The sequence below is a fragment of the Hydractinia symbiolongicarpus genome, chromosome 12, assembly GCF_029227915.1.
Source record: "Hydractinia symbiolongicarpus strain clone_291-10 chromosome 12, HSymV2.1, whole genome shotgun sequence".
Lineage (NCBI taxonomy): Eukaryota > Metazoa > Cnidaria > Hydrozoa > Anthoathecata > Hydractiniidae > Hydractinia > Hydractinia symbiolongicarpus.
This window is the reverse complement of record NC_079886.1, coordinates 22,390,542-22,414,613: the sequence shown is the minus strand read 5'-3', so window position 1 is coordinate 22,414,613 and position 24,072 is coordinate 22,390,542. Positions and strand designations below refer to the sequence as shown.

Genomic DNA, 24,072 nt, shown 5'->3' with positions numbered 1-24,072 from the left:
TTTTTAGTACAATTTTTGAAAGCACAAGTCCTTTGTCAATAGTTGGGCCTGTCCCATCTTATGACAGTCTTTTAAAAGCATGGGAAATGTTTCTCAACAGTTAGGACTGTCCCATCTTATGACACATTTTCTCAAATTGAAAGAGTCCTTTATGTACAGTTGAGTTTGTCCCATCCAATGACACAGTTTTTAAAAGCAGGAGATTCCTTTGTCAATAGTTGGGCCTGGACCAACTCAAGAAGAATATGCATACATTTGTTCAAAGTTGGGCCAGGCCCGTCAATAGATGGGCCATCGCAACTGCGAACACAGCAACCTGTTTTTTGACAGGCCATAGATAGATAGATAGATAGATGTGCATATTTTACATGGCTAGCCTCACAAATATCGAGGGATATACCCTGTCTATTATTTCCAGGAGGGGCCATGGCGTAGATGGAGAGTCCTAGAGTATTTAATGCTCATTTTGAGCTACGCAGACCCAATTAGAGCCTGCGCTCTACTAGACAACTCCCGGCAACATCCAACGGCCCACACAGTGTGCCATCTTCCCAATTTCCCTCACATTGCTTGGGTTAACTCGGGGCTATGGTAACATTCACTCGCCCATGTTGAATCGCCGTCAAGAGGAATCGAACCCCGGTCTCCCGCACAGAGTACGAGAGCTATAACCACTAATCTACGGCGCCATCCCGTCTAAAGACGGGTCAGTCCCGCGTCCAAAGTTGGTCCGGTGTCCGCAGTTGGGTCAGAACAATTCTGCTAAAATTTACATTTTTCAAGAAAGCGGGAAAAAACGTTTTCTACCTCCTAATTTAGATGTATTACACCTAATTAAGCTGTATAATACAGCTTATTTAGGAGATCTCCAAATTAAGCTATACCAGCTTAACTAAGAAGATTTCCTTCACTGTTCTTGTGAAAATTTGAAAAAAATATAAATTATGGGGCTAAAATTGCAGACCAGAGTTGTAAAAAGAAAGTTTTGGGCCACAGGTAGAGAAATGTTGAAAATATTTTGTGCAAAAAAGAAGTGTCAAAAGAGAAGATTTTTACATACACAGAAGAAAAGTGTGAAAATACAACTGTTTGAATTATAAAAGAGAAGTGCATTTAAATTGGACGAGAAGTGAACCAAAGGGGCCATCGTAGGTTGAGGGTAAAGAAACTGCTAGTAGCTATGAAAAGGCGCTTCCTCGATTTTGAAGTTTACGATCAGATTTATTTTTCCGTTTTTCCCTCGTTTGTCGCGTGATACTTTAAATAATGGTTTCTAGGTATGGAACATTTGTGTATATATAAGTCATAACAAAAGTCGCATCATATCGTCTTTGGTTGATTGTTTTGTTGCTTTAACCTATGACCCAAAAAAACTAAACTTTTTTCGGCTGAGTCACCAAAGAGAACGCAGAAAAGAATTTTTTAACGATATGGCTTCCTACGATTCTGCCAACGACCTTGATCCAACATACCTTCTGGAACTAGCTCGACTTTTACATAGTGTTATTTTTGAAAGCAACTCCGAAGTTATCGACGGAATCATTCCAAGCAAAGCGAAAAACCCGCCTGCATCAAAAGATTTTATTTCTAATTTAAGTAGCGTGTCTAAAGAACTCGAAAAATGCTCTATTTGCTTAGGTCCTTTTTCAAGGAAACAACTTGTTAAAGAGCTTCCAAAGTGCAATCATTATTTTCACGCTGATTGCATTTTACCATGGTTAGGACAAACAAACACATGTCCTATGTGTAGACACGAATATCCAACAGATGACATGGAATACGAAGAAAAACGACGTTTAAAAGAAAAAGAAAAGGAAAGAGAAGAAATGTTGGAGGAGTTACACAACTCGATGTTTTCTTGACACACAATTCATAGTTTAATACCTGATGATAATTACAAGTGCATTTTATCATAATTTTCAAAAAACCCTAAAGTAGAAAACAAGAGACATTTTATATAATTTTATAATAACGAAGAGATAACTGACAGTAATGTTGTGGTAGTAAAAAGATTGATTATTTTCTAAAATTGTGACCTCATGCAATGGTGACTTGATAATATATTTTTTTTAATATAAAATATATTCTCCACATAAAAACAACAAGTTATTTTATATAGTTATTAGAACAATAAAAAGCTGTTTTTTGAAATGCTATGTCCAAACATCTTCTAAAAATTGTTTTTCATTTCTTAATTCTGCCAAAACTTTTATTGCATCAATTTTTGATATTTGTTTGTATTCTTCAATCAGTTCAATAAAAGTATTAGTAACATCACGACCCATATGCTTTGCATCACTAAAAAATAAACAGTCAGCACATTCATCAACAGTTTATCATTAAACATAAGTCCTGACACATAGGGACCAGAGATCTTGTTAAGATGTGAAATTTCGAATATTTTGTGAGATGACATTTCACGAAAAGAGACTAAAATTTGCAAAAGTTTCTCTTATAAAGTGTAACCTGACAAAATGTCCAAAATTAAGAACATCTAAAGGCTTTAAATTAAGTGTTCTCCCAAAATGTATCTAGATTTTACATACCCACATATGTAAACAGCTCCTTTTTCTTTGAATACAAGACGTAGTACTATTTCTTTATGCTTTTTCATATTTTCTTGAACATAATGTGTTTGGTTCAAATCCACTGTTGTGTCTCTTGAAAACGATGTAAACAAATTTGAGAGAACACCAGACTTTAAATACGCGTCCAATTCATGCCTGAAAATGATTATTTTATTATAACTAGGGTAACGTAAACAACTAGAGTGAGCTATAGCAATATTTCAAATAAATCTTTTCCGTTGGACCCAATTACGTATGGCCTTGTGGCCCAATGGATAAGGCATCTGACTACGAATCAGGGGATTCCAGGTTCGAGTCCTGGCAAGGTCGAAAAATGTTTTTTTCTTTTTATTATTTTATAATACAACATTTTTACCTGTACAGAAAATCCTTTTCGCGGTAACGGCAACCAAAGAACAGTATTGATTCACCTAACTGGCCTTTAATTTCATTCTTGATGTAATCCCTAATTATAAAAAGAATATTTTAGTATCCGCACAACCGGTCTTTTTTAAGGCAGATGTGCGATGTTGTTCGCAAACGATGATGATGGCATATGTTTTTAAGATTTCGGATCGTATCCGAAATCTTATTGAAACCAGTCGATTTTCCTCCTTTTTCTTTTTTTCTTTGTCCGGCAATTTGACCAAAACGCCATCGATGCCGTTTCCGTTGGGAGGGCAACTTCTTATAATGACGTATAATGCAATCAATCAGGTTCGAGTATTTTTTGTGACGGAAAGGACCACCAATCAGGGTTAAGGCCGGCTTGCTTTGTGTTGAAAAATAATCCTGGGGGCTGTACCCGAAATATATCTCAATTTGTTGTAAAACGTAAAAATGTTGTAAAATATGTGGATGTACTTTAAAAGTGGCAAAATTAAGGACTTAAATAGTGAAGCTGATATGATACTGAAAATGGAATAGTATACAACCACTTGCATGTTAGATAAGAAGAACTTTACTGAACCCTGAACAACGAAGCATCTTAACCATCTCTGAAAGTTTAATAAAGCGTTTTTCTGAGATATGGCTTACATGTCGAATACAGCAATGCGTAGTTAATTTTAAAATTACATCTCGTGCACTTTTTTATCGAATATGAAGTGCTATTTGGAATAAGGTACAACACACGTACTTGTTCTTCAATCATAATTTAATACCATTGTTGAAATCATCCAATAGTTCAACATGCATATTCCAATATCATGGCAATGCAATAGCGATGGAAATAGCTTCATTAAAACTGAGCAAGCAGACAAAGTTGTACAGTTAATTCGTTACATAGTTCAACATGTGTATTCAAACACCTTGCCAATACAATTCCACTAGTCATAAACATCGATTACCAGATAAGCTTTAGTTTCATAAACCAGTATGTACACAAAATGATGTTGACAACTGTCGTTCTCGTATGTTGGAATTCGGTAAACACCTTGCAACATGCAACATGACGCTCAACATTCATCTGCAAATAATTACTTATTATCAGCCATGCATTTTCATCTTTTACGGTTGCTCACATTAAATAGTGGATTGTTGTTGCTGCATCAAATATGCAATAGACCTATTACCATATCGATTTGGTTCCGCGAAATATGCATGTGAAAATGCAGAATAACATGAAAACGAGATATGGAAATAGGTCTATTAAATTCTTGTTTGTTTAAAAAATTGTTTTCAGCCATTTTTTAATTTTCTCGGACAGGGCATTTTTATTTTTAAATTTTAAAGCGTTTAAATGCGTTAAAATGTTTAAAATTGTTTAGAAAAGGCAGTTATACTTGTTCGTCCTGCCATGTTTCAAGACACCTCTCAAATAAGGCCCACTAAAAATTTCCCGCTTCTCATTGAACGTTCATTTCTTTTGTCGATTTGTTTGCATCACGTGGATATCAATAAATCTCATTGGATAAATTTAAATAGGAAGCAATCCTAATTTTGAATTCGATCGATTGATTATGTAATGTTCTATTTTTAGTAACATCGATGCGAAAACCCGCTTTAATGGGCATACTCTGCGTCGAAAGCAACGCCACAAACGCACACTGCTGGTAATCATTGGAGAGGATTTCCATATCTGACGTGTAGCGCATCTCAAGGGACTGTTTATTAAGAGCAAATCCATATTCTTTCAATGGCAATTTGTGATGGAATTATAATGCTAAGACCGCCAAACTTTGGAGGTAGAGAAAACAGTAACCACTCCTGCGCATTGAATGAATAATCGCCATAAAAATGTTTTATTAAGTTATCAATGGCATCATCATGTGGCTTTAATAGATTCGAAATTCTTAGTACAGTATTCTCGTTTACGAAATATCCCACATACTCGCCATATAGTAGAATTCGATCCCATTATCACCTTTTTTAACTGTGCCTATCCCGGTCAAATCGTCTGCATAAGCAGACTGGATCAAATCCTTTTCGCCTGTGAGATCTGTTGTAGACGTAGACGTAAGTAATGACATCAACCCGATGGAATACATGGCCATTGTCACGTTGATCTGTTATTTCCTTGCTGAATGCTATTTTCTTTCCGCCAACAACAAAAAGTCTTGCAGGTTCGCTATAGAAATATGATAAATATGTAGCAATTTCTGGGAACAATATTTTGGAGTTATGGAGAACTGCGCTATTAATTGTGTTTAAGGTATTCGAAGCATCTATTTGGAATGATCCTTCAATTCCATCTTTTTTAAACATATCAGCAACAGCATAAATAGATGCCTCATACCCTACCTCAATACCAGAGCAAAATTGTTAACATTGGGTGACACCACAACATCTTGCTTTACCGCATGCATGACTGCTTTTCAATCAAGTTACTCCCAACCATCATCGGGTACTTTCAACCAGCAATAGAGTTACTTCCAGCTATCATTGGTTACTGCTAACAATCACCTGTTACTTCCAACCATTAACAGTTATTTCCAACCATCAATCAAGTTACTTAAAACCATTTAAGGAAAGAAAAATCGCACTGCCGCATGACATTTGCGTTTTTTGTTTACATTAAATTTTATAATACTTCGTTTTATACTTGTATACAATAGAAAAACAGGTGATCAGGATAGCGAACAATGCTAACATCAGCATATATCTGCGTAAAGTGAAAAACTTTTGAAACAAATTGAAGTTATTGATTTAGGAATGTCATGTGATTAATGACAGAAGCAAACTAAGTTCGACCGACAATCTCACCTGTGTTGTAGGAAACCAAGGTAGGGTGCAATACCAGTTCCCGGACCAATCATTATTAATGGACGGCTGGCATCTTGAGGAAAGCGGAAATTGTTTGGACATCGCATGTACATGCTTATCTAGAATGCAGTAAAACAACATTGTTGAACGATTTCGCGCAGGTTTTGATCATTAAACTTTACTGGTTTTAACTCTGGCACGGGAAACCGTTATTTTAGATTTCTGTTTCGTAAATGAATAATAACTGTAATCAAATCACATTTCCTGGTCGGAGAATGTTACAAACACGATACTGTATGTCAAATGTACTTATTGTGTTACGGAAAGGTAGTTGGGTATGGAATTTCACAATCACAGACTAAATTTGCCTTATAACTTTTAATTGCTAGCAAAATGTCGAAAAAATAAATTGAAACGAAGATTTAAATTCGTACATTTTCCACTTTAGAGAAAGGAGAAATTGTTTTGGCAAATAAAACGGGTATGGTAAAATGACTTCTTTCCTCTTTTTTCACAAAGATTAGGGATAATTTCTACCTTTGGTTTACTCAGCGTTAATTGCTTTAATTTTTCATCCATAGCAGAAGTAGTTGTGGTAAATACTTCGCATTTCTTCTGCAACCAACTCGTACACAGTCCATACCTGGAATACAAAGTACTAAGTACATACATCTATGGTTTATTCACAAATTGTTTAATGAGTTTAACCTTTAGCAAAAAACAAATTGTTAAAATTTCATTCGGTGCAAACAAATTTATCTTGTTTATCAATCTGACTGAAACAGCTCATTGTGTAGCCTATTTGCCAGACCTTCTAATAGGGCACGTATTTATTAGCTAGTTGTAAAAAAAATCGTAAAACATAAACACTTTGTGTGCTCACTTAAACAAAACAAAAAAAATTGGACAGTGGCAACAAACCAGTATAGGATCCACGGACACAGAATTTTAAAATGAATTTTTAGACTAATTTTTACGGTTTCTTCAGAAAGAAAAAACATTATATATAATGTATAACCTGACCATAAGCTAGCTAATATATAGCAACCTTACTGTTGATAACTTTTTTAGTGATGACGACAAATACAATACAGGTTACATAATATTTATCTATTGTAAACAAAATATCGATAGAATAAAATTTGATTGATTACAAAACATTGAAACTATAAAAACAAGAACTTTCTGTTTTGAATTACACACCTCCCCTGTAAAATTTTCTTTTCTTGTTAACAAATTACTACCTAACAGTTCGAAGAAACACCACGATGTTGAGAAGAAGAATGAAGCAAATATATATTCTATTTATGCAAAATTCGTAGAACAAAAACTATAAATATTTTATACTCGCTCGAAGCGTGTATTGATCACAGCTACGATAATAAATCAATTTTCATTATAAATATATTTTTAACGTAAATACATGAATGCGTGAAGTTTAGGATCATTCGAAATTTGATTGAAGCGAATAAAGGTAGGGAGAGTTTTTGTTGTTTGCCTCTGTTAATGTATTTAAAACAAAAATGATAATAAAAATGAGAAAAACGAAAAATAAAGAATAGAGAAAAGGTGCCATAAATAAGAATAAGAAGTAACATAATTGATGAAAATAAAAAAATAAGATCGATAAACAAACAAAAAATTGATAACATTATGGAATAAAAAACACAACATAAAGTGATATACTGTAGGTTCACGCAAATAATGATTAAAAAACATGAAGGGCGTGGTCGAAACGTTGAATTCAGGGTAAAAGGGTGAAAAATGTCGTTGAAATTATGAAAATAATATTTCAGAAAGAAGGTTTAGATTTTTTAAGTTGTAAATAATAATTTATATCTAATACAGTTTTTTTTATAAGGACCATGAAAATCAGTCTTATTCTTATTTTTATTATTAAATTATTCTTATTTTATCATCATATTTTAATGTAACCTTTTTTGGACGTTCAAACAGATGGATTTTTCAGTCAGTGTGCTATCTATGCTATATTTTTTAATTTGCTATGCCAGCAGTTGTACTCATTTATAAATATGCTATAAAGAAGAAAATAGGAAGCTTTCACGAGCTCCAACTTTTTACAACCGCATGATTTTTATAGAATTCTGTTTTTTTTATATTTTTCTTACAATAGCCTTTCGTTTGTTTTGAAAGAAAGCTCATTACCATATGATGCTGCATCTAGCTGCTGTCGAAAAAAAAATATTTGAAAACAAAAAAAATCCGCACATCGTTTTAACGCTGTATGATTTACAAAGCTCGTATTAACATTTTAAAGAGAAGCGAAAATGCTATCAGAAGTTAAAGCTCTCGGGGTTTTACTTTATGCGCCATCTTTGTTGTTATTAACGTTTCTCTTTAATAATTACGTCATTTCTTTCTATGGGATTTTACAAGCAGGTGGGGCTAAAGCTGTATTCGGCAGAAGTAATTCATTATTCACGACATTTTAACTTAAAGATGAATTATTAAAGTTAAATATATTTGGTCGAAGATAATAGTTATAAAATCGTGACAAGTGTGAGATAACAGAAAAAATATGGATATATAGTCTAAAAATATTCTTTAATAAGTACTTATAAGAAAAAAAATTTTAATTTTAAAAAAAGGGTTACTGCCACCTGAAGTATTGTTGTTTTGTTTTACAGCACCAGTTTCGAGACCAAAAACATAAATACATAAAAAAAATTGCAAAATCGCGACAATAAATTTGTAACAATTTTTTTCCTCAAGTGATATTTGCGATGTTTCGATGCTCTTGTCCAGGAAAAAAATATCAAAAAAATTCAGACTTTCTATTGTTCCTGCTTTTTCTCTTTTTTACTGTTCTTATAAATTCAGTTTTATTCATAAATTTGTATTAATTCGTGCGTACCCAGGGTGTCGTGCAGTTGAACGCCGTTTAACAACTCTGATACAAACATGAAGAAAGGATTACACTGAGACATTGTGGTGGAGGAAACAAACATTTCGTTTACGCCATACATTTAATGGCGACACAAGGCTCAACAGATGCGATAAAAAATTTCTTACAGTACAGCGTGCCGATTTATATATAAAGAAATTTGCCCGCTCATACATAGTTCGTGTGAAACGCGTCAGATTTTATATAAAAAAAAGATATATAAAAACAACAACATTAACAATCAAGATTGTATTGTGATCTGATTTCCTTATAGACGAGGAAATGTACAAAACAGTACAGTTGTTGTTGGTCATAATTCACCGCACCATTTTGCTGGCTGTTACGTTCGTTGTCGGCAGCCTAATCTTTGCAAAAATCGAACACATTAGTTATGAGAGGTCCGGATTCTTTTGTTGGACGGTGGTCACTACCATAGGTAAGCCGTTATTATCTTTAACGCTGACAGATGTTTCAAAAAGTACGAATGTATACAAATTTCGTTAGCAGCATAAGAAACAAAAAATCTTCCTCAAAATATACCTAAAAGGTTGTAACTTTTTTTATTTCTTATTTTAGGGTATGGTAAAATAGTACCCATAACAAATTGGGGAAAAATCTTCACTATGATTTACGGTATTATTGGAATCTCAATCACTATGTTTTGTTTGGTATCATATGGCTCCTTTTTGAATCACTGCATTAAGAAGCTCATCGTGGCCACAGAACGATACTGCTGCACAAACAAACAGGTGGCGTATCTGCACTTTAAGCTGTTTATCGCGTTATTCTTGTTGGGCATAAGCGAGGTGTTTTTGGGTGGATACGTATTGTACGAACTGAATGACTGGTCGTTTTTTTATTCGGTTTACACTTGGTTCGTGTCCATATCAACAATAGGCTTCGGTGATTTCGTGCCAAACTTTCCTCCAGAAAAAAACATCGTCAAATTATTCGTGGTCGTCGTTTTTCATTTTTTTTGCATAGTCACATTTGCATCGGTTATCGAGGCAATTCAAGGGATGGTCGAGTCAGTTAACAACAACTCGCGAGGAGTTTGGTCCATCATATTTTGTTGTTATAAGAATGAGGAGTACAAAATAAAACGGGATTCCAATTCAAGCCTCGTCACAAATCACAGTAAGTAGAGCTCTCCGGGGTTTATTTTTACATTATGCGTCATCTTTGTTGTTACAAACATTTCTCTTTAAAATTACGTCATTTTTTTCTATGTAATTTAACAAGCGGGTGGGGCTAAAGCTGTATTCGGCAGAATTAATTTACTATTCATGACATTTTAATTTAAAGATGAATTATTAAAGTTAAATATATTTGGTCGAAGATAATAGTTATAAAATCGTGACAAGTGTGAGATAACAGAAAAAATATGTATATATAGTCTAAAAATATTCTTTAATAACTATTTATAAGAAAAAAAAATTTAATTTAAAAAAAAAGGGTTACTGCCACCTGAAGTATTGTTGTTTTGTTTTACAGCACCAGTTTCGAGACCAAAAACATAAATACATAAAAAAATTTGCAAGATCGCGACAATAAATTTGTAACAATTTTTTTCCTCAAGTGATATTTGCGATATTTTGATGCTTTTTTCAGGAAAAAAATATCAAAAAAATTCAGACTTTCTATTGTTCCTGCTTTTTCTCTTTTTTACTGTTCTTATAAATTCAGTTTTATTCATAAAGTTGTATTAATTCGTGCGTACCCAGGGTTTTATACATTGCGTGTCGTGCAGTTGAACGCCGTTTAACAACTCTGATACAAACATGAAGAAAGGATTACACTGAGAGATTGTGTTGGAGGAAACAAACATTTCGTTTACGCCATACATTTAATGGTGACACAAAGCATGGCTCAACACATGCGATAAAATATTTCTTACAGTACACCGTGCCGATTTATATATAAAAAAAATTGCCCGCTTATACATATTTCGTGTGGAACGCATCAGATTTTATAATAAAAATTGATATATAAAAAAACGATTAAGATTGTATTGTGATCTGATTTCCTCATAGACGCAGAAATGGACAAAACAGCACAGTTGTTCTTGGTCATAGTTCACCGCAGCTATTTGCTGGCTGTTACGTTCGTTGTCGGGACTTTAATCTTCGCAGAAATCGAACACATTACTTATGAGAGGTCCGGATTCTTTTGTTGGACGGTGGTCACAACCATAGGTAAGCCGTTTATTATCTTTAACGCTGACAGATGTTTCAAAAAGTACGAATGTATACAAATTTTCGTTAGCAGCATAAGAAGCAAGAAAACTTCCTCGAATTACACCTAAAAGGCTGTAACTTTTTTTATTTCTTGATTCAGGCTATGGTGCCCCAGTACCCTCGACATATTGGGCAAAAATCTTTACCATGATTTACGGTATCATCGGAATCCCAATCACTATGTTTTGTTTGGTATCATATGGCTCCTTTTTGAATCACTGCATTAAGAAGCTCATCGTGGCCACAGAACGATGCTGCTGCACAAACAAACAGGTGGCGTATCTGCACTTCAAGCTGTTTATCGCGTTATTCTTGTTGGGCATAAGCGAGATGTTTTTAGGCGGATGCGCATTGTACGGATTAAACGATTGGTCCTTTCTTGATTCGCTTTACACTTGGTTCGTGTCTATATCAACAATAGGCTTCGGCGATTTCGTGCCAAACTTTCCTCCAGAAAAAAACATCGTCAAATTAATTTTGATTGTTGTTATTCATTTTTTTTGCATGGTCACATTCACATCGGTTATCGAGGCAATTCAGGGGATGGTCGAGTCAGTTAACAATAACTCGCGAGGGGTTTGGCCCATCATATTTTGTTGTTATAAGAATGAAGAAAAAGAGAGCTACAAAATACAACGGGAATCAAATTCAAGCCTTATCACAAATCAGAATGAAATGGAAGAGGACATTTATTTGTGAAGCAAAATAGATCAGAAATACATGGAAAAAGAAAAGACATAAGATATGCATGAACGCAAATGGTTAAATTCTATAAAGCATTCAGTTCAGTTTGAAAGTAAAAGGGGAAATTGATATTGCTGTTGAGGGTTAGGTGTTGTTATATCGTACATGTAATCAAAAATGATGTTTTTAAAAAATAAAGTTGTCTTGTTATGTTAGCTACGGTTCTTAAAGGAAGGATTCTAAACAGGATTTTTGAATGTGTTAGCACTTTTGTTGCATGATTTTTGTTAAAAGAATACCAAAACTCTAACTAGGCTGGTAATTATTTCCTGTTGTTTTGAACGATAGACCTACTGCTTACAGCCTGAAATTTCACCCTGATATTCTTATAAAGAGGATTCTTATATACTAGTCGATAAGTGGAAAAATTCACTTAGGCAGAAGGACAATGGAAAAAAATATTTAAGTATAATAAATACTTCACTGCCCTTTACCAAAAAAATAATCTGAAAATGTCAAAATATACGTTTGCAAAGTTTTATTCCTAATTAACAAAAATGTTCTTAAAATTTTACACAAAAAATGTCTAATCGCATTAAATCCTCCGCACAAAATTTACATGAAATAGAAAAAACCCAGGTTGCAAAGTGCAACATCTAGTTGATAGAACGTTACAACAACGGCAGTCACAACACTGACAGTGACGACACCGGCAGTTACGACACCGACAGTGACGACACAGACACTCACAAAACCGACAGTAACAACACCAACAGTTATAACACAGTCAGTCACACCGATAATGACAACGTCAGAAAAGACGCATTTCAAATAAGTACATCTTAAGCGATTATGTTGAAAACCTTCAATATTTCAATCTAAAATAGGAGCCATACTTTGAAAAAATTTAGAAATTTAAATCTAGAAAAATAAGTTGCATAAATTTACATAAAATATAAAAATCAACCGGTTAACAACACAAAGAGGGTTTTTAAATGTATCAGCACTTTTGTTGCACGCTTTTTTTTTTAAAAAAAGAATACTAAAATTCTAACTATGTTTGTCGTTATTCTTGTTCTAAATAATAGATCTATTGTTTATAATCTTCAACCTCAACCAGTTATTCTTATAAAGCATATTCTTATACACCTTTTGACTTAGGAATTTCAAATTTTAGGAACGTTGAGCCTTAGATTTTGGCAAATGTTAAGAACTTATTAAGAACGTATTCAATCCAGATTCGCCTTCTTTTCTATTTTTACTAATATGTCTGCTAAAGATATTATTTACCTGAGAAAATCTTTTTTACTATTTAGGGTCAAGTTATTTGATCCTAGTTGTGTACCTCTTTAGTGAAAAAAAACTCGTAATAGCAAAAAAATCTACATTTAGAGCCAAACCTATAGACATGTTGACCGGCAAACCTTGCCAAAATGCAATGTTACCAGAAATTTGATCACAAAGATTTTCTACATGACTTTGTTTTACAGATAACTTTGACAGCAATGTTAGGTAATCATTGAAACAGTCTTGTACGCACCTTTTCTGTCCTTGGAATTCTGGATGTTTAATGATGTTAAACACAAACTTCAAACTGTTTGGATATAAGTGTGGCGAGCTGTTAATAAAACATGTGAGGGAACAGTTGTATAACAAAACAGAACACGTGAAAACACATTGAAATTTACAATAGAACACACATTCACTTGTAACATCTTCAAGATACAACTTTTGGTAAAACATGGCTTTGGAAGCCTTTAGAAAGAAATTTAAAAATATAGCTTTTGTATTTGATAAAAGTTCTTGAAATGTCAAACAACTTTTATGCAACTTTAAAAATAATATCGCTATCCATCTGTTCAGTAATTGTTATTAAATAATTTAAATATTATCACGTCATGAGCAAGCGAGTTTATTTTAGGCTACGTTTCGACAGCTAAAGCTGTCATCGACGGGCAATGATTGAAATCATTTTGGACTATATATTAGTTAAGGAGATAATTAGAAGATATTCTTGTTAAGTAATTAATTAACCAATCAGATCACAGCACTTAAAGTAAATAATTATTTTACGGACTTGGATTGAAACAATAGATTGATTAAAAATTCCTCTTCTTTAAATTTAATTAAGAGCTCTTTTTCTAAATATTCACTTTCTGATGACACCTGTAGCTGTCAAAACGTGGCCTAGATTAAACTTGCTTGTTTAGGACATGATAATATAAGAATGTGTAAGGAGTTTCTGTTCGTTTCCTAAACTTGTGTATTGAGGCAGTAGGGTGGCCACTTATTTTGCAAAATTAAGATTTCATGACTTTTCTAATAGTGTAGTCATAATGTATTTGGGTGATCACTTATTTTTAAAATGTAAATTTCACAACTTTTCTGGTAGTATTGTCATGATGAATCCAGGTGGCCAATTATTTTTCAAAAATAAATTTCACAACTTTTCCGGCAGTGTTCTCATGATGTGTCAGAGTGGCAACTTATTTTTAAAAGTAAATTTCACAACTTTTTCTGGTAGCGTTATCATGATGTGCAGTGATCGTCACATTGGCATTTTAAGGGAAGAACGAATGACAAAGAAAATATTTAAACGTTTATAATACACACAAATGTCAGACACAATTTAAAACTTTTGAGTACTCACCAAGCCACTGAATACTCTCTTGGAAGCAAACCAGAAAGCAATTCTAACAGAAGTAAAATATTAAAGAATTTTAAAACAGTGTAAAGACCTTAAAAAAGTAAATACAGTAAACAATAATAACAATAACAACAGCGAACCTAACACTCTTTCTATCGGTGGATGGCAGCTTTTAAAGGTTTTCAATAATTCAACCAATCCAATGAGCTGTTCACGAATAAACAAACTATAGTCCTTGCTACCTATAAAATGAAACAGAAGTCCTTCTTTTACAGCATCTGTGAATAAAGTTTTAAAGAAAAATCTAAATTAAATATCTAAGCAAAATCAAGAATTTCTTAACACATCAGGATTGGAAAAATGTCACAGGGCTTCCGGCTTTATCAAACTCAAAACTTAAGAATAATTTGAAATCTGATAAGGACATATTCAAATGAATCAGCCAGCCATGTTGGACACTCACAACTCGACTTTGTATTTATATTGTACAACATTTTGAGCAAAACAATGCTCATTTTCAGGTAAACGTAATGTTTCAGTATATAAACATACTTTATATTAAGAAATAATAAAAGAGTACCAATGTTAGAAAAAAAATAAACCATTATGGTTTATCAAATAAATAGATCTGATGTTATTATTCAATTGCGGATTATTGTGCATTATAAATAAGCTTTCTTTGACCTCCAGTGATCTTCGTTTGTCCCCTGTGGCTAAAACCTCGAAATTATCAAAAGAAAATCTGCTATTGTGTGTGATATGCTCTTTGACACAACCAACAATGTTTTCTTTTTGTTGATGTGATGTCATGCACATATTTGCTTGCAACTTGTGTGCTAAGGCCTCATGCATGAGTTTTGGCTACAAGAAAGCATCATACAACTTTCTAATTGTTTTTCTTATCTTTTTTTAATTTACTGTATTGCTATATTTATTTCAGAAGGTAAAAACTTCATCACTTTTCTTAACACTGATATCAATTTAATACTTTATCTGCATAATAATAATCAATTTAAAAAAGGTGAAATTTGAAATATTTTCTCCAAAATCCATGAATTCTAAATATTCTACTGAAGTGATAGCATATAATATATTGTGAGAAAAATTTATTACATTGTGGGAAAAAAAGGGGGCTACAAAATGACTGAAGTAAGATTTCCGTCATTGATGATACTTTCTATTCTTTCAGATTCTAAATAACGTTTTGAAACCAGACAACTCAGAAGGTCAAGGTGCAAGAAATTATACCCGCTTTATTGCAAGAATATAGACAACCTGTTGAGAAATAAAATAGATAAATTATCTTTCAGTATTCCTTTTTTTTTGCAGTAAAATATAATAAATAACAATACAATTGAAGGTTTGTTTTGATAAGGAAGGGAGACAACACGAAAAGCTGTAATGTTAAAAATGCTATACTAAATAGCCTATAAAGGTAATTAATAGCTCTAAAAAGATTTTTATTGTTGTTTTCATTGTTGTTGCTTCAGCTAGCTTTATAAGCAATAATTTGGTATTTTACTGTGCAAAATTTAGAAAAAAGCTATCTAGCTAGTGCAAAAAAAAGTTTGTTTTAATAGAACACTTGATTTAAAGATACGATTTTGACACACTTAATATATCTTTAATATCTTCAAATAACAACAAAATTATTTTTTTGAAACTATGTCTTGTATGTAAATAAATATCCTATAGAATGATGAACTTGATTTAAAAAATAAAAAAAGAAAAAAGTCTGAACTAAAAATACAAATTGCTTTTATTCTGATCTCCATCACCAAGTTTGTTTTTCTCTTTTTTGATGTATTTGCCGTGATATCTAGCTAAAGACTCATTTTTAGCATAAAAAAGTAAAAATTTTTAGGTACAGGTGTCAGTGACACTACAGCATTTATTGGGTCATGTTTTGACAAAATGGAGGGGAGTTATCAAAAAAAACTTCCAAGCCATTACAAGAAAAAATTACTTCATGAAAAAAAGCATTTTAAAGATTTTTTCCTTTGAGATGTAAAAATATGCTAAAAAGCTCACATTGGAATGTAAAAAGTGCCATACTTCTGAATAATGGATTATTGTATAATTTATTTAAAGTTGAAATTTCTTAACTTAAAACAAGAAACACGAGAACAAAAATTTGAACACCATAAGTGTGAACACAATAGCAATATTTTAGGAGAAATATTATGTTTTCCCTGTTTTATTCTACTTCCTAATTAATGTTTGTAATTGGAATTTCAAAAAAGGGGTTACCATATATTGTAGGTAAGTGCTGTAGAATATATTACGGATAATGAATATTTTTTAAAGTACTTTTCCATTGGTTTAAGTTTTATTTGGCATCAATATGATATAAGATGATTTGAGATATTGTTTTTATCCACATTGCTTATAAACTATTCTCCCACCATAAGGAGCAAACCTAAAAACGTAAGGGTTGAAAAGAAAACCCCTCTTTGTAGTCATATTTGAAAATTGTTCCTCACCCTCCACAGGTTCTCCCCCCTCCTCCATATCCCAAAAACAAAAAATCAAACTTTCATAAAAAATTTTAGTTTGAAAAAACCTATTTAAAAAATAATTACTTGAGGAGAAAAATAAAAAAATTATCATTTGAGGAAAAATCACTGTAAAGTAATTTTGTATCTTAAAGTTTTTATAAAAAAACCTTGAAAAAAGGATAAACACAGCAGTTAATTTTAAAAGTTAACAAGATGCAGGAGCTGGGTAAACCATCTCAATTTAAGAAGGTGCAAATAAATACATTCACAATGGTGACACACAATTTTGATGTTTAATTAACACTTGGAAAAACCAAAGTAGTGTATGCTTAGTCTGTGACCCAAAATCATGTTAGGTTTAAAAGCCTATTTAATGACTTTAACCAGTTACTAAATAAACCTCTAGGACAATAAAAAATTAGACATGAATTTATAATTTCAAAAATTTAATGCTTTACACTGTTTTTTATTGAAATATCAAAATTAAAAATTAGACATAGACCTATTGTTTTTAACCTGAAAACTTGATATTCTTACAACCCATATTTTTAATCAAAAAGTTTATATTGATACATTAAAACCAAAATAAATATAGAGGCAGTTATCCTGACAAGTGTTTTTTTTTTTTGTATATATAAGAGTAGCAATCGCACTTGAAGTGATTGTAATTATTGTTAGCCCAATAAAGAGGCTTAGTGATAAAGACATAACGATGTCTTGCTCTTGCCATTTTTTTGAACATCATACATTATTTTAAAATTAATGTATTCATGTTATTTGGGTGAAAAAAAGCAAAAAATTGTTTAAGGTTGCTAACAAAAAGCCAAACACGGAGAATGGTGCGCTTGGGTAGCCTTAAATAAACTAAGAATGGTGTGCACCTAAACCCTTTATAAGAATATTGGGCCTGAATTTCAAGTTAAGAATTAAGAAACATATTCTATAAGGAAGACTAGATTTTAACATTTTCCTAACAGCTTTAGGTTGCCAAATCTCCATTAGAAATACGAAAATCAGTTGTCATCAGTAACATTTTTCCAGAAACCTGAAGAATTTACTGAATTTTTTGGATAGTTGGTTGAGGAACCCAAGAAGTCTGTCTAGTAATTTTAATAATTAGTGTCTTTGACATGTACACAACTATTTTGTAATACTATTACAAATAGATTTTTTTATTTGAGTTTTTATTATGTATTTAATCTTGTTTTGAAAACAACAGCCACAACCATTGTGTTTTTTAAAATAAAAATAACTATAATATCTCACCTTGTGTGCTGCATAATTCCTGTAATCTTCTTCTCTCGGATTCATCCTCAGTGTAATCAACAAGCATGCGAAGAAAAGCCTAAAAATAACGTTCAGTTAAAATACAACACCTTCACCGCAAAAAAATACGTCTGTTTCATTCTTCTTGATTTAACTGACAGTATTAAGCCAATGCAACCAGCAGTTTTAAACCTACGCAAGCAGCAGTACCGTCGAAATTGTAATATGAAACTTCAAACCTTTCTAGGCACAGCACAGAAATCAACATCCTTTGTCAGAACTTCTCTCAGTGTACTTGGATAGTGTAGGTGACTAGGAATTTTAGGTGCTAAAATGTTTAGTTAAAAAATTATATTTTCCACGTCTCTTATTTTTTAGTATTTTTATATTATAAAAAGGATTTTGTGGGAAATAGATTAGAAAATTTAACTGGAATTTTACAAAATATTTAAAAACCTTTTTTCTTTGTATCATGTAATATTTCAAATGATATAATATTATCTGAAGTATCTTCACTTTGTAATCTAAAAATATAAAATACTAAAGTTATAATACCAATAGCATGCAGGACAAAGTTATCTAAATACTGTTATCTAAAACAATAAATCTCTTTGTTTTATTAAGGGAATCTTTAAAGATATTTTCAAATGCATGCCAACTGTTCTCCAAAACTAACATCATTGAGCATGAATCATCATACACTGCTTTTTCTGTCTTTATAAAAATTCGAAAAGGTCAATGTTATTATTTATTTTTTCTTGTAAGGGTTTTTTCTAACAAACACTCATAAAGGAGTAATTAACAAAAAAACGAAACACTTGTAATGCTTTGGGTTTTTTTCTGGTAATACACTGCGTCTAAATAACAGGCACTAATGTATCTGATAAGTATGTACAATAACATTTTTAGACACATTATGTCTAAGATCACAACAAGATAAATGAAATTTAAATTGCTTTATGTTCTTCTAAACATTCTCCCATTGGGAGACAGGAAACTCGCATTATACACAGAACTTCTCTATGTGGGCCTTGAAGAAAATTAAAGACATATGCCACATATAACACAATAGGTGAAGTAATCTACATATAGGTTAAGTGATGTACAGAATGTTTTCATACCTTTGTAGTAAATAATCTACATGCTCCTTTTTATTTTCACATAAAATTCCGAAAGAATCTCCAGGTTGATAAGTAAATAGTGTGTTCTAAATATTTTTTAATTGACGGTTATAGTCAACTCAAAACAGATAAAAATGTTACACATCTAATGTAACAGGGAAGCTATTTTTACTTGTTCATTGTCATTTTACAGTTGTTTACAGAAATGCAGAGTGGATGGGAAAATTTTCAAGTTTCCTTTTTTCATTTTCATTTTCTGAAAACATTTTATATTATCAAAGCATGTCAAATATTTTATTACAGAGAAAGAAATTTTATTCACGTCAATATAAATAATGAAATGCGGCACGACACATAAATTTTTTTATATAGATGGCTTAGAATTAAGGAGAATTGCGTCCACACCAGCAAACGCTACCCAGGGGTACAAACTATTTAACATGCAAAAAATACACATCGCTTTTGAAAAATTGCGATGTTAACATGCAAAGCTATTATAGAACATTTATCTTTTTTTTTCTCTAATTAACAATTCAAACATGATGACTTGGTTTGTGTCTTCTTGTGGTTTTTACAACTTTCAATATTATTCTTGAGTATATTCTAATATTATTTTTGTTTACATGTATTTATAGAAAGTATAATAATTCTTAACTGTATAAAAAAAGCTTGCATAAGAATTATTTCAAATCTTTTTTTTCTTTCTTGAAAGAGAAAAGTGTTATGCTAATAATCGTATGCAAAGAGTGTTTCAGCATTTACAATTTACTTCTTGCCAAAAGCTCTTAAAGGAGCTGTTTTATTTTTTAATACAATGTAAATGCATGCTACTATAAATAAATCTTCTGCACATTCTCATTTTTTTTCTTAAATTGTGATATTTTTGCAGTACAAGTCTTTTAGAAAAAGAAACATTTCACATCTTTATTTGTTAAAAACATGTGCGAAAAATGGCTTTGACGGCAAAAGGAAATAAAATACCCCTGGTTCTACAATTGTTAGGGAGAAAAGATAGCCCCAGTGAAAAAATAATCTGGGCCCAGGTTATCCTTAGTGGAATTCCCTGAATTATGAATTAATTGACAAATTAAAATATACCGCAATATCCAGTTCAATCTCCATGGTTGTTTTAACCAAATCATCTGATGTTAAGTATCTTGCATTATTTATAGTAACTTCCTTGACAACACTTGCAGAACTTGGATGCACATTGAAACTTCTATCTCCCTTTATGTAAATAACATAAACTGATTTTATATTTTAAAAGCAAAACGTAATTTAAAGTGTTACGAGGACACTTTAACTAACTTACTTTTGAATCATTTTGCACAATCTTTAAAAACGCATCTGGTGATGAAGGTATTTTTAAGGCTATTTAAAAAGAAATATTTTCAAATGAAATATTACAAAACAAAAAATTAACTAAGCTAATAATTTTCAGGAATTCTGACCCAATTTTAAATACTCGATTAGCCCCTGGAGCTTACTTGTCAGAAATGATTTGGGGGTGGGGGATTATTAATTATTATTAATAGAAAAGGGGGTGGGGGAAGGGTGTTAATAAATTGGCATCTTTTAAGTCTTCATTTAAATCACAAAAAATTTTATATATAAAAATTTAACACAATGATGCAAAACTTCTTTCTAAAACTTTTTTAAATTTAATATATTGCTGGGACAGTTATTAATTATTGGCATGTGAGCGTTACCATAGAATGTTTTTTTCTATCTGTAAAACATTTATAAATAAAATGAACTTGTATGATAAAAATTGTATTCTGTTCAGGTAAACCAATCAAAAACAAGAACATACCTGAGGAGCATAAGGGTGAAATTGAATATCTAAGTGAAGCTTCTGTGTTACAATTTACTTCATGCGTTTCTTTTTTTTCATCAACCATAACAGAAACGTTGGTCAATTTATTATTCCGATTATTGTTAGTATTTTCCAAGGACAATTTTTGTTCATCTGCTGCATCTGCTTTTACCTTTGCTACAGACCCATTTAAATGAGATTTTAATGCTGGAAATAGTCCTTTAATCCAAGGCTCTACAACAACTTCAAGCCTAAACAAGAACATTGACCAATTTAACAACCAAAACAATGGTGCTGGCTGCACTTGCTTAGTTAAAAACTGAAAAATGTTTTTGTACAACCAAGGTGAAAAGGATCTCGAATATCATGCTTTCTGACTAGCAAACCTGGTTTTAACAAATATACCAAAACACACTGAAGATTAAAGACAATTGATATTGTCAACATCAGTTGCCAATATCTAGGTGCATGTTAGATTCTTAGTATTTGAAAAAATAATTCTTAAAAATCAATAGTTTTCTGTCAGCATTTTGTTAGTTAAAATCTTTTTTCACTGCAGCAATTTTATTTCAAAAACAGGTGGTTTGTTTCGAGAGCAACATAGACTAAGAGTAAAACACTATTTTAATCATTGTAATTTTTTATTTCGCAACAAATTGTATCAAAAGTAAGTGTAAAATCAGTAAATAAACAAACCAAAGCGATGTAAAAGTATAGAGCAACAAAAACAATGAGTTGGTAAGAATAAAAAATGATATTAGTGTAGTCATTTGAGTAGAATATACTAATGATATAATGTAATTTGTGTGTGCAATTTGTATGTGTCGTGTTACTATCGTTATAGGTGATATAAACAATAGAGTATAGAATCGCCGTTATTGCTGTTATAGTTTGGTTGAGTGATTGATATCACAATCAAGATTCTTAATGTTATATGCTGTTAAAGACAGCCCTTGTTTGTATTGACTTGTGTGACTATTGCTGTGGAAGAAAGCTTCTGTTGATATCTTGTTTGTTCATATTGGTTGTATATTAAGACTTTTATGGTGAAACAGTTTACAACAGAGACTGATAGTGGTATACTATTTAGCATGTCAGAGAAACTGGAAATAGCTATTTATAAAGATAAAAAATTTTTAAACAAAAAGAATGAGTTCATTTCTAAATGTAGACATGTGAAAAAATACGTATCTTGAAACGAAGGATTAGTAACATAAACAAAGTCATTATAATATTATTTTAAGATTATTGCATTGTAATCTTTAAGAATATGAACTCAACTGATGATTGCAAACGTGCAAGAAATTTTAAGTTTTGAGGAACGTGTGCAGTTTTTTATTTTACTCAAAATATAATTTTAAAGATTATAATTAATCCGCATAAAGTATTGAGCACTTTTCTTTAAAGAAGAGAGAAACACATTAAGAAAATTAATTCATTGAAGAGTGCTCAATAAGGTAACAGAGTTAATAGACCTATAATGTTATCATGACACATTTTAATGTGATGACAACTTAAGAAAAGAACCCTCATTATTTACAGTCCACCCAATTAAAAACAACAACAGAGAAATATATACCCAGAAAACATTTTCTAATGAAACAACTAAAAGAAAAATAAATACCCCACTGCATCATCAGCATAACCAGTGTCATAAAAATGCGAGGCTCCTAAATCTTTCAAGCGCTGATCAATACCTTTGCCACAAGCACAGAAATTTGTGTAGTTGCTGTCTCCAAGGGCTAAAGAGAAAATCATTATGCAATAGGTATATAATAATTTTTACTTACATTAAAGGCATCATAATATCTTCTTGGGTGACTTTGAAATGCATACCAAAATATTCAGGATTTTAAGATACATACCTAAAAAGGCATAGGTCAAATTTGACAAAAACCTTGATGATAAAGTTTTCTTTTTAATTCTTCGGAAAAATTTTAGAGCTGTATCGGGAGGTTCACCTTCACCAGTTGTTGAACATACAAACACAACGCAACTCGTCTTTTCAATAGAGAACTAAAATAAATATTGTTTAAATTCCGAGTTTCTATTTTCATAAAAGGTAGAAAAGTTATAATATACAAGTTAATAACCTTTTTTTCAACTTGACTTAAGCAAAATCGTGATGGATTAAAACCTTGTTTGTGTGCTTGGTCGAAAATCTCTTCAGAGATTGCTTCTGCTTGTCCAGTTTGTGAACCATATAAAATTAAGAATTTTTTTTTGCTGCAAGCAGGCATGAGAAGTTTCTTTAATATAATTAATTTTTGTTATAGCATTACAGCAAATATCTACAATAGTAATAAAATAAATATATATTTAGGGTGTATCAGGATTGGGGTTAGTCTCCCCACAATTTTTTTTCTAATATTGTGTTTTTGAAAAAAAGGGGTGACTATAGGACATTTTTTCTGTTATTTTTCTGTGATCTTTGGGTACACATTTTTGATAAATGTTATGGAAACTAGAAATATAAATAACATGTAGACAATAATTGTGGTTTGCAAAATTCACACTTTTTAATAACAAAAAAATGTGTAGATTTTGTCATTATTAAAATAAATTAAAAATATTTGCAGCAATATATATATATATATATATATATATATATATATATATATATATATATATATATATATATATATATATATATATATATATATATATATATATATATATATATATATATATATATATATATATATATATATATATATATATATATATATATATATATATATATATATATATATATATATATATATATATATATATATATATATATATATATATATATATATATATATATATATATATATAGGGTACGAGTAATGTATAAAGTAAGTTTGCAAAAAAATAAAAAATAAAACCTTCTTAAATTATTATTTAGTTGCAACAGCCATTAAAGAAACTGGTGATACAAAGCAGTCACATGATTATGTCATCAGATCATGTTATCAGTGGAATAAAATAAAACTTAAGAAACTTATTTTTCCTGTAAAAGAATGTTAACCTTCTCACAGAATGACAGTTTAATGTATCATTAAGAGAAAAATACATATGTTTCATTTATAGTTACATGTGAGTGGAGAAATAAATCATGTATGCTAGAAATGGGTTTACAGTA

General features: G+C 31.3%; 3 protein-coding genes and 1 non-coding gene across 4 annotated transcripts; 3 read left to right on the top strand and 1 right to left on the bottom strand.

Annotated features, from left to right (window-relative positions):
* Positions 1-944: 944 nt before the first annotated feature.
* On the top strand, positions 945-2,102 carry LOC130621392 (E3 ubiquitin-protein ligase RNF181-like). Its single transcript, XM_057436677.1, has 2 exons — positions 945-1,073; positions 1,278-2,102. Exons 1-2 carry the CDS (start codon positions 945-947, stop codon positions 1,860-1,862), a joined length of 714 nt encoding a protein of 237 aa, XP_057292660.1. The 3' UTR covers positions 1,863-2,102.
* Positions 1,567-23,250, bottom strand: LOC130622767 (methionine synthase reductase-like). The gene is made up of 18 exons (XM_057438276.1): positions 23,039-23,250; positions 22,811-22,961; positions 22,570-22,687; positions 20,943-21,196; positions 20,442-20,500; positions 20,228-20,356; positions 19,130-19,215; positions 18,465-18,532; positions 18,248-18,336; positions 18,009-18,087; positions 14,385-14,486; positions 14,248-14,290; positions 13,138-13,215; positions 6,309-6,414; positions 5,772-5,890; positions 2,944-3,033; positions 2,547-2,723; positions 1,567-2,298 (listed from the first exon to the last, which is right to left on the bottom strand). The coding sequence occupies exons 1-18, from the start codon at positions 23,183-23,185 to the stop codon at positions 2,154-2,156; spliced, it is 2,040 nt and encodes a 679-aa protein (XP_057294259.1). The 5' UTR covers positions 23,186-23,250; the 3' UTR covers positions 1,567-2,153.
* On the top strand, positions 2,825-2,897 carry Trnar-acg (transfer RNA arginine (anticodon ACG)). Its single transcript has one exon. It is a non-coding gene; the product is annotated as a tRNA-Arg (tRNA).
* On the top strand, positions 7,020-11,812 carry LOC130622770 (uncharacterized). The gene is made up of 5 exons (XM_057438278.1): positions 7,020-7,245; positions 8,951-9,112; positions 9,253-9,813; positions 10,710-10,871; positions 11,014-11,812. The coding sequence occupies exons 2-5, from the start codon at positions 8,959-8,961 to the stop codon at positions 11,610-11,612; spliced, it is 1,476 nt and encodes a 491-aa protein (XP_057294261.1). The 5' UTR covers positions 7,020-7,245; positions 8,951-8,958; the 3' UTR covers positions 11,613-11,812.
* Positions 23,251-24,072: the final 822 nt, after the last annotated feature.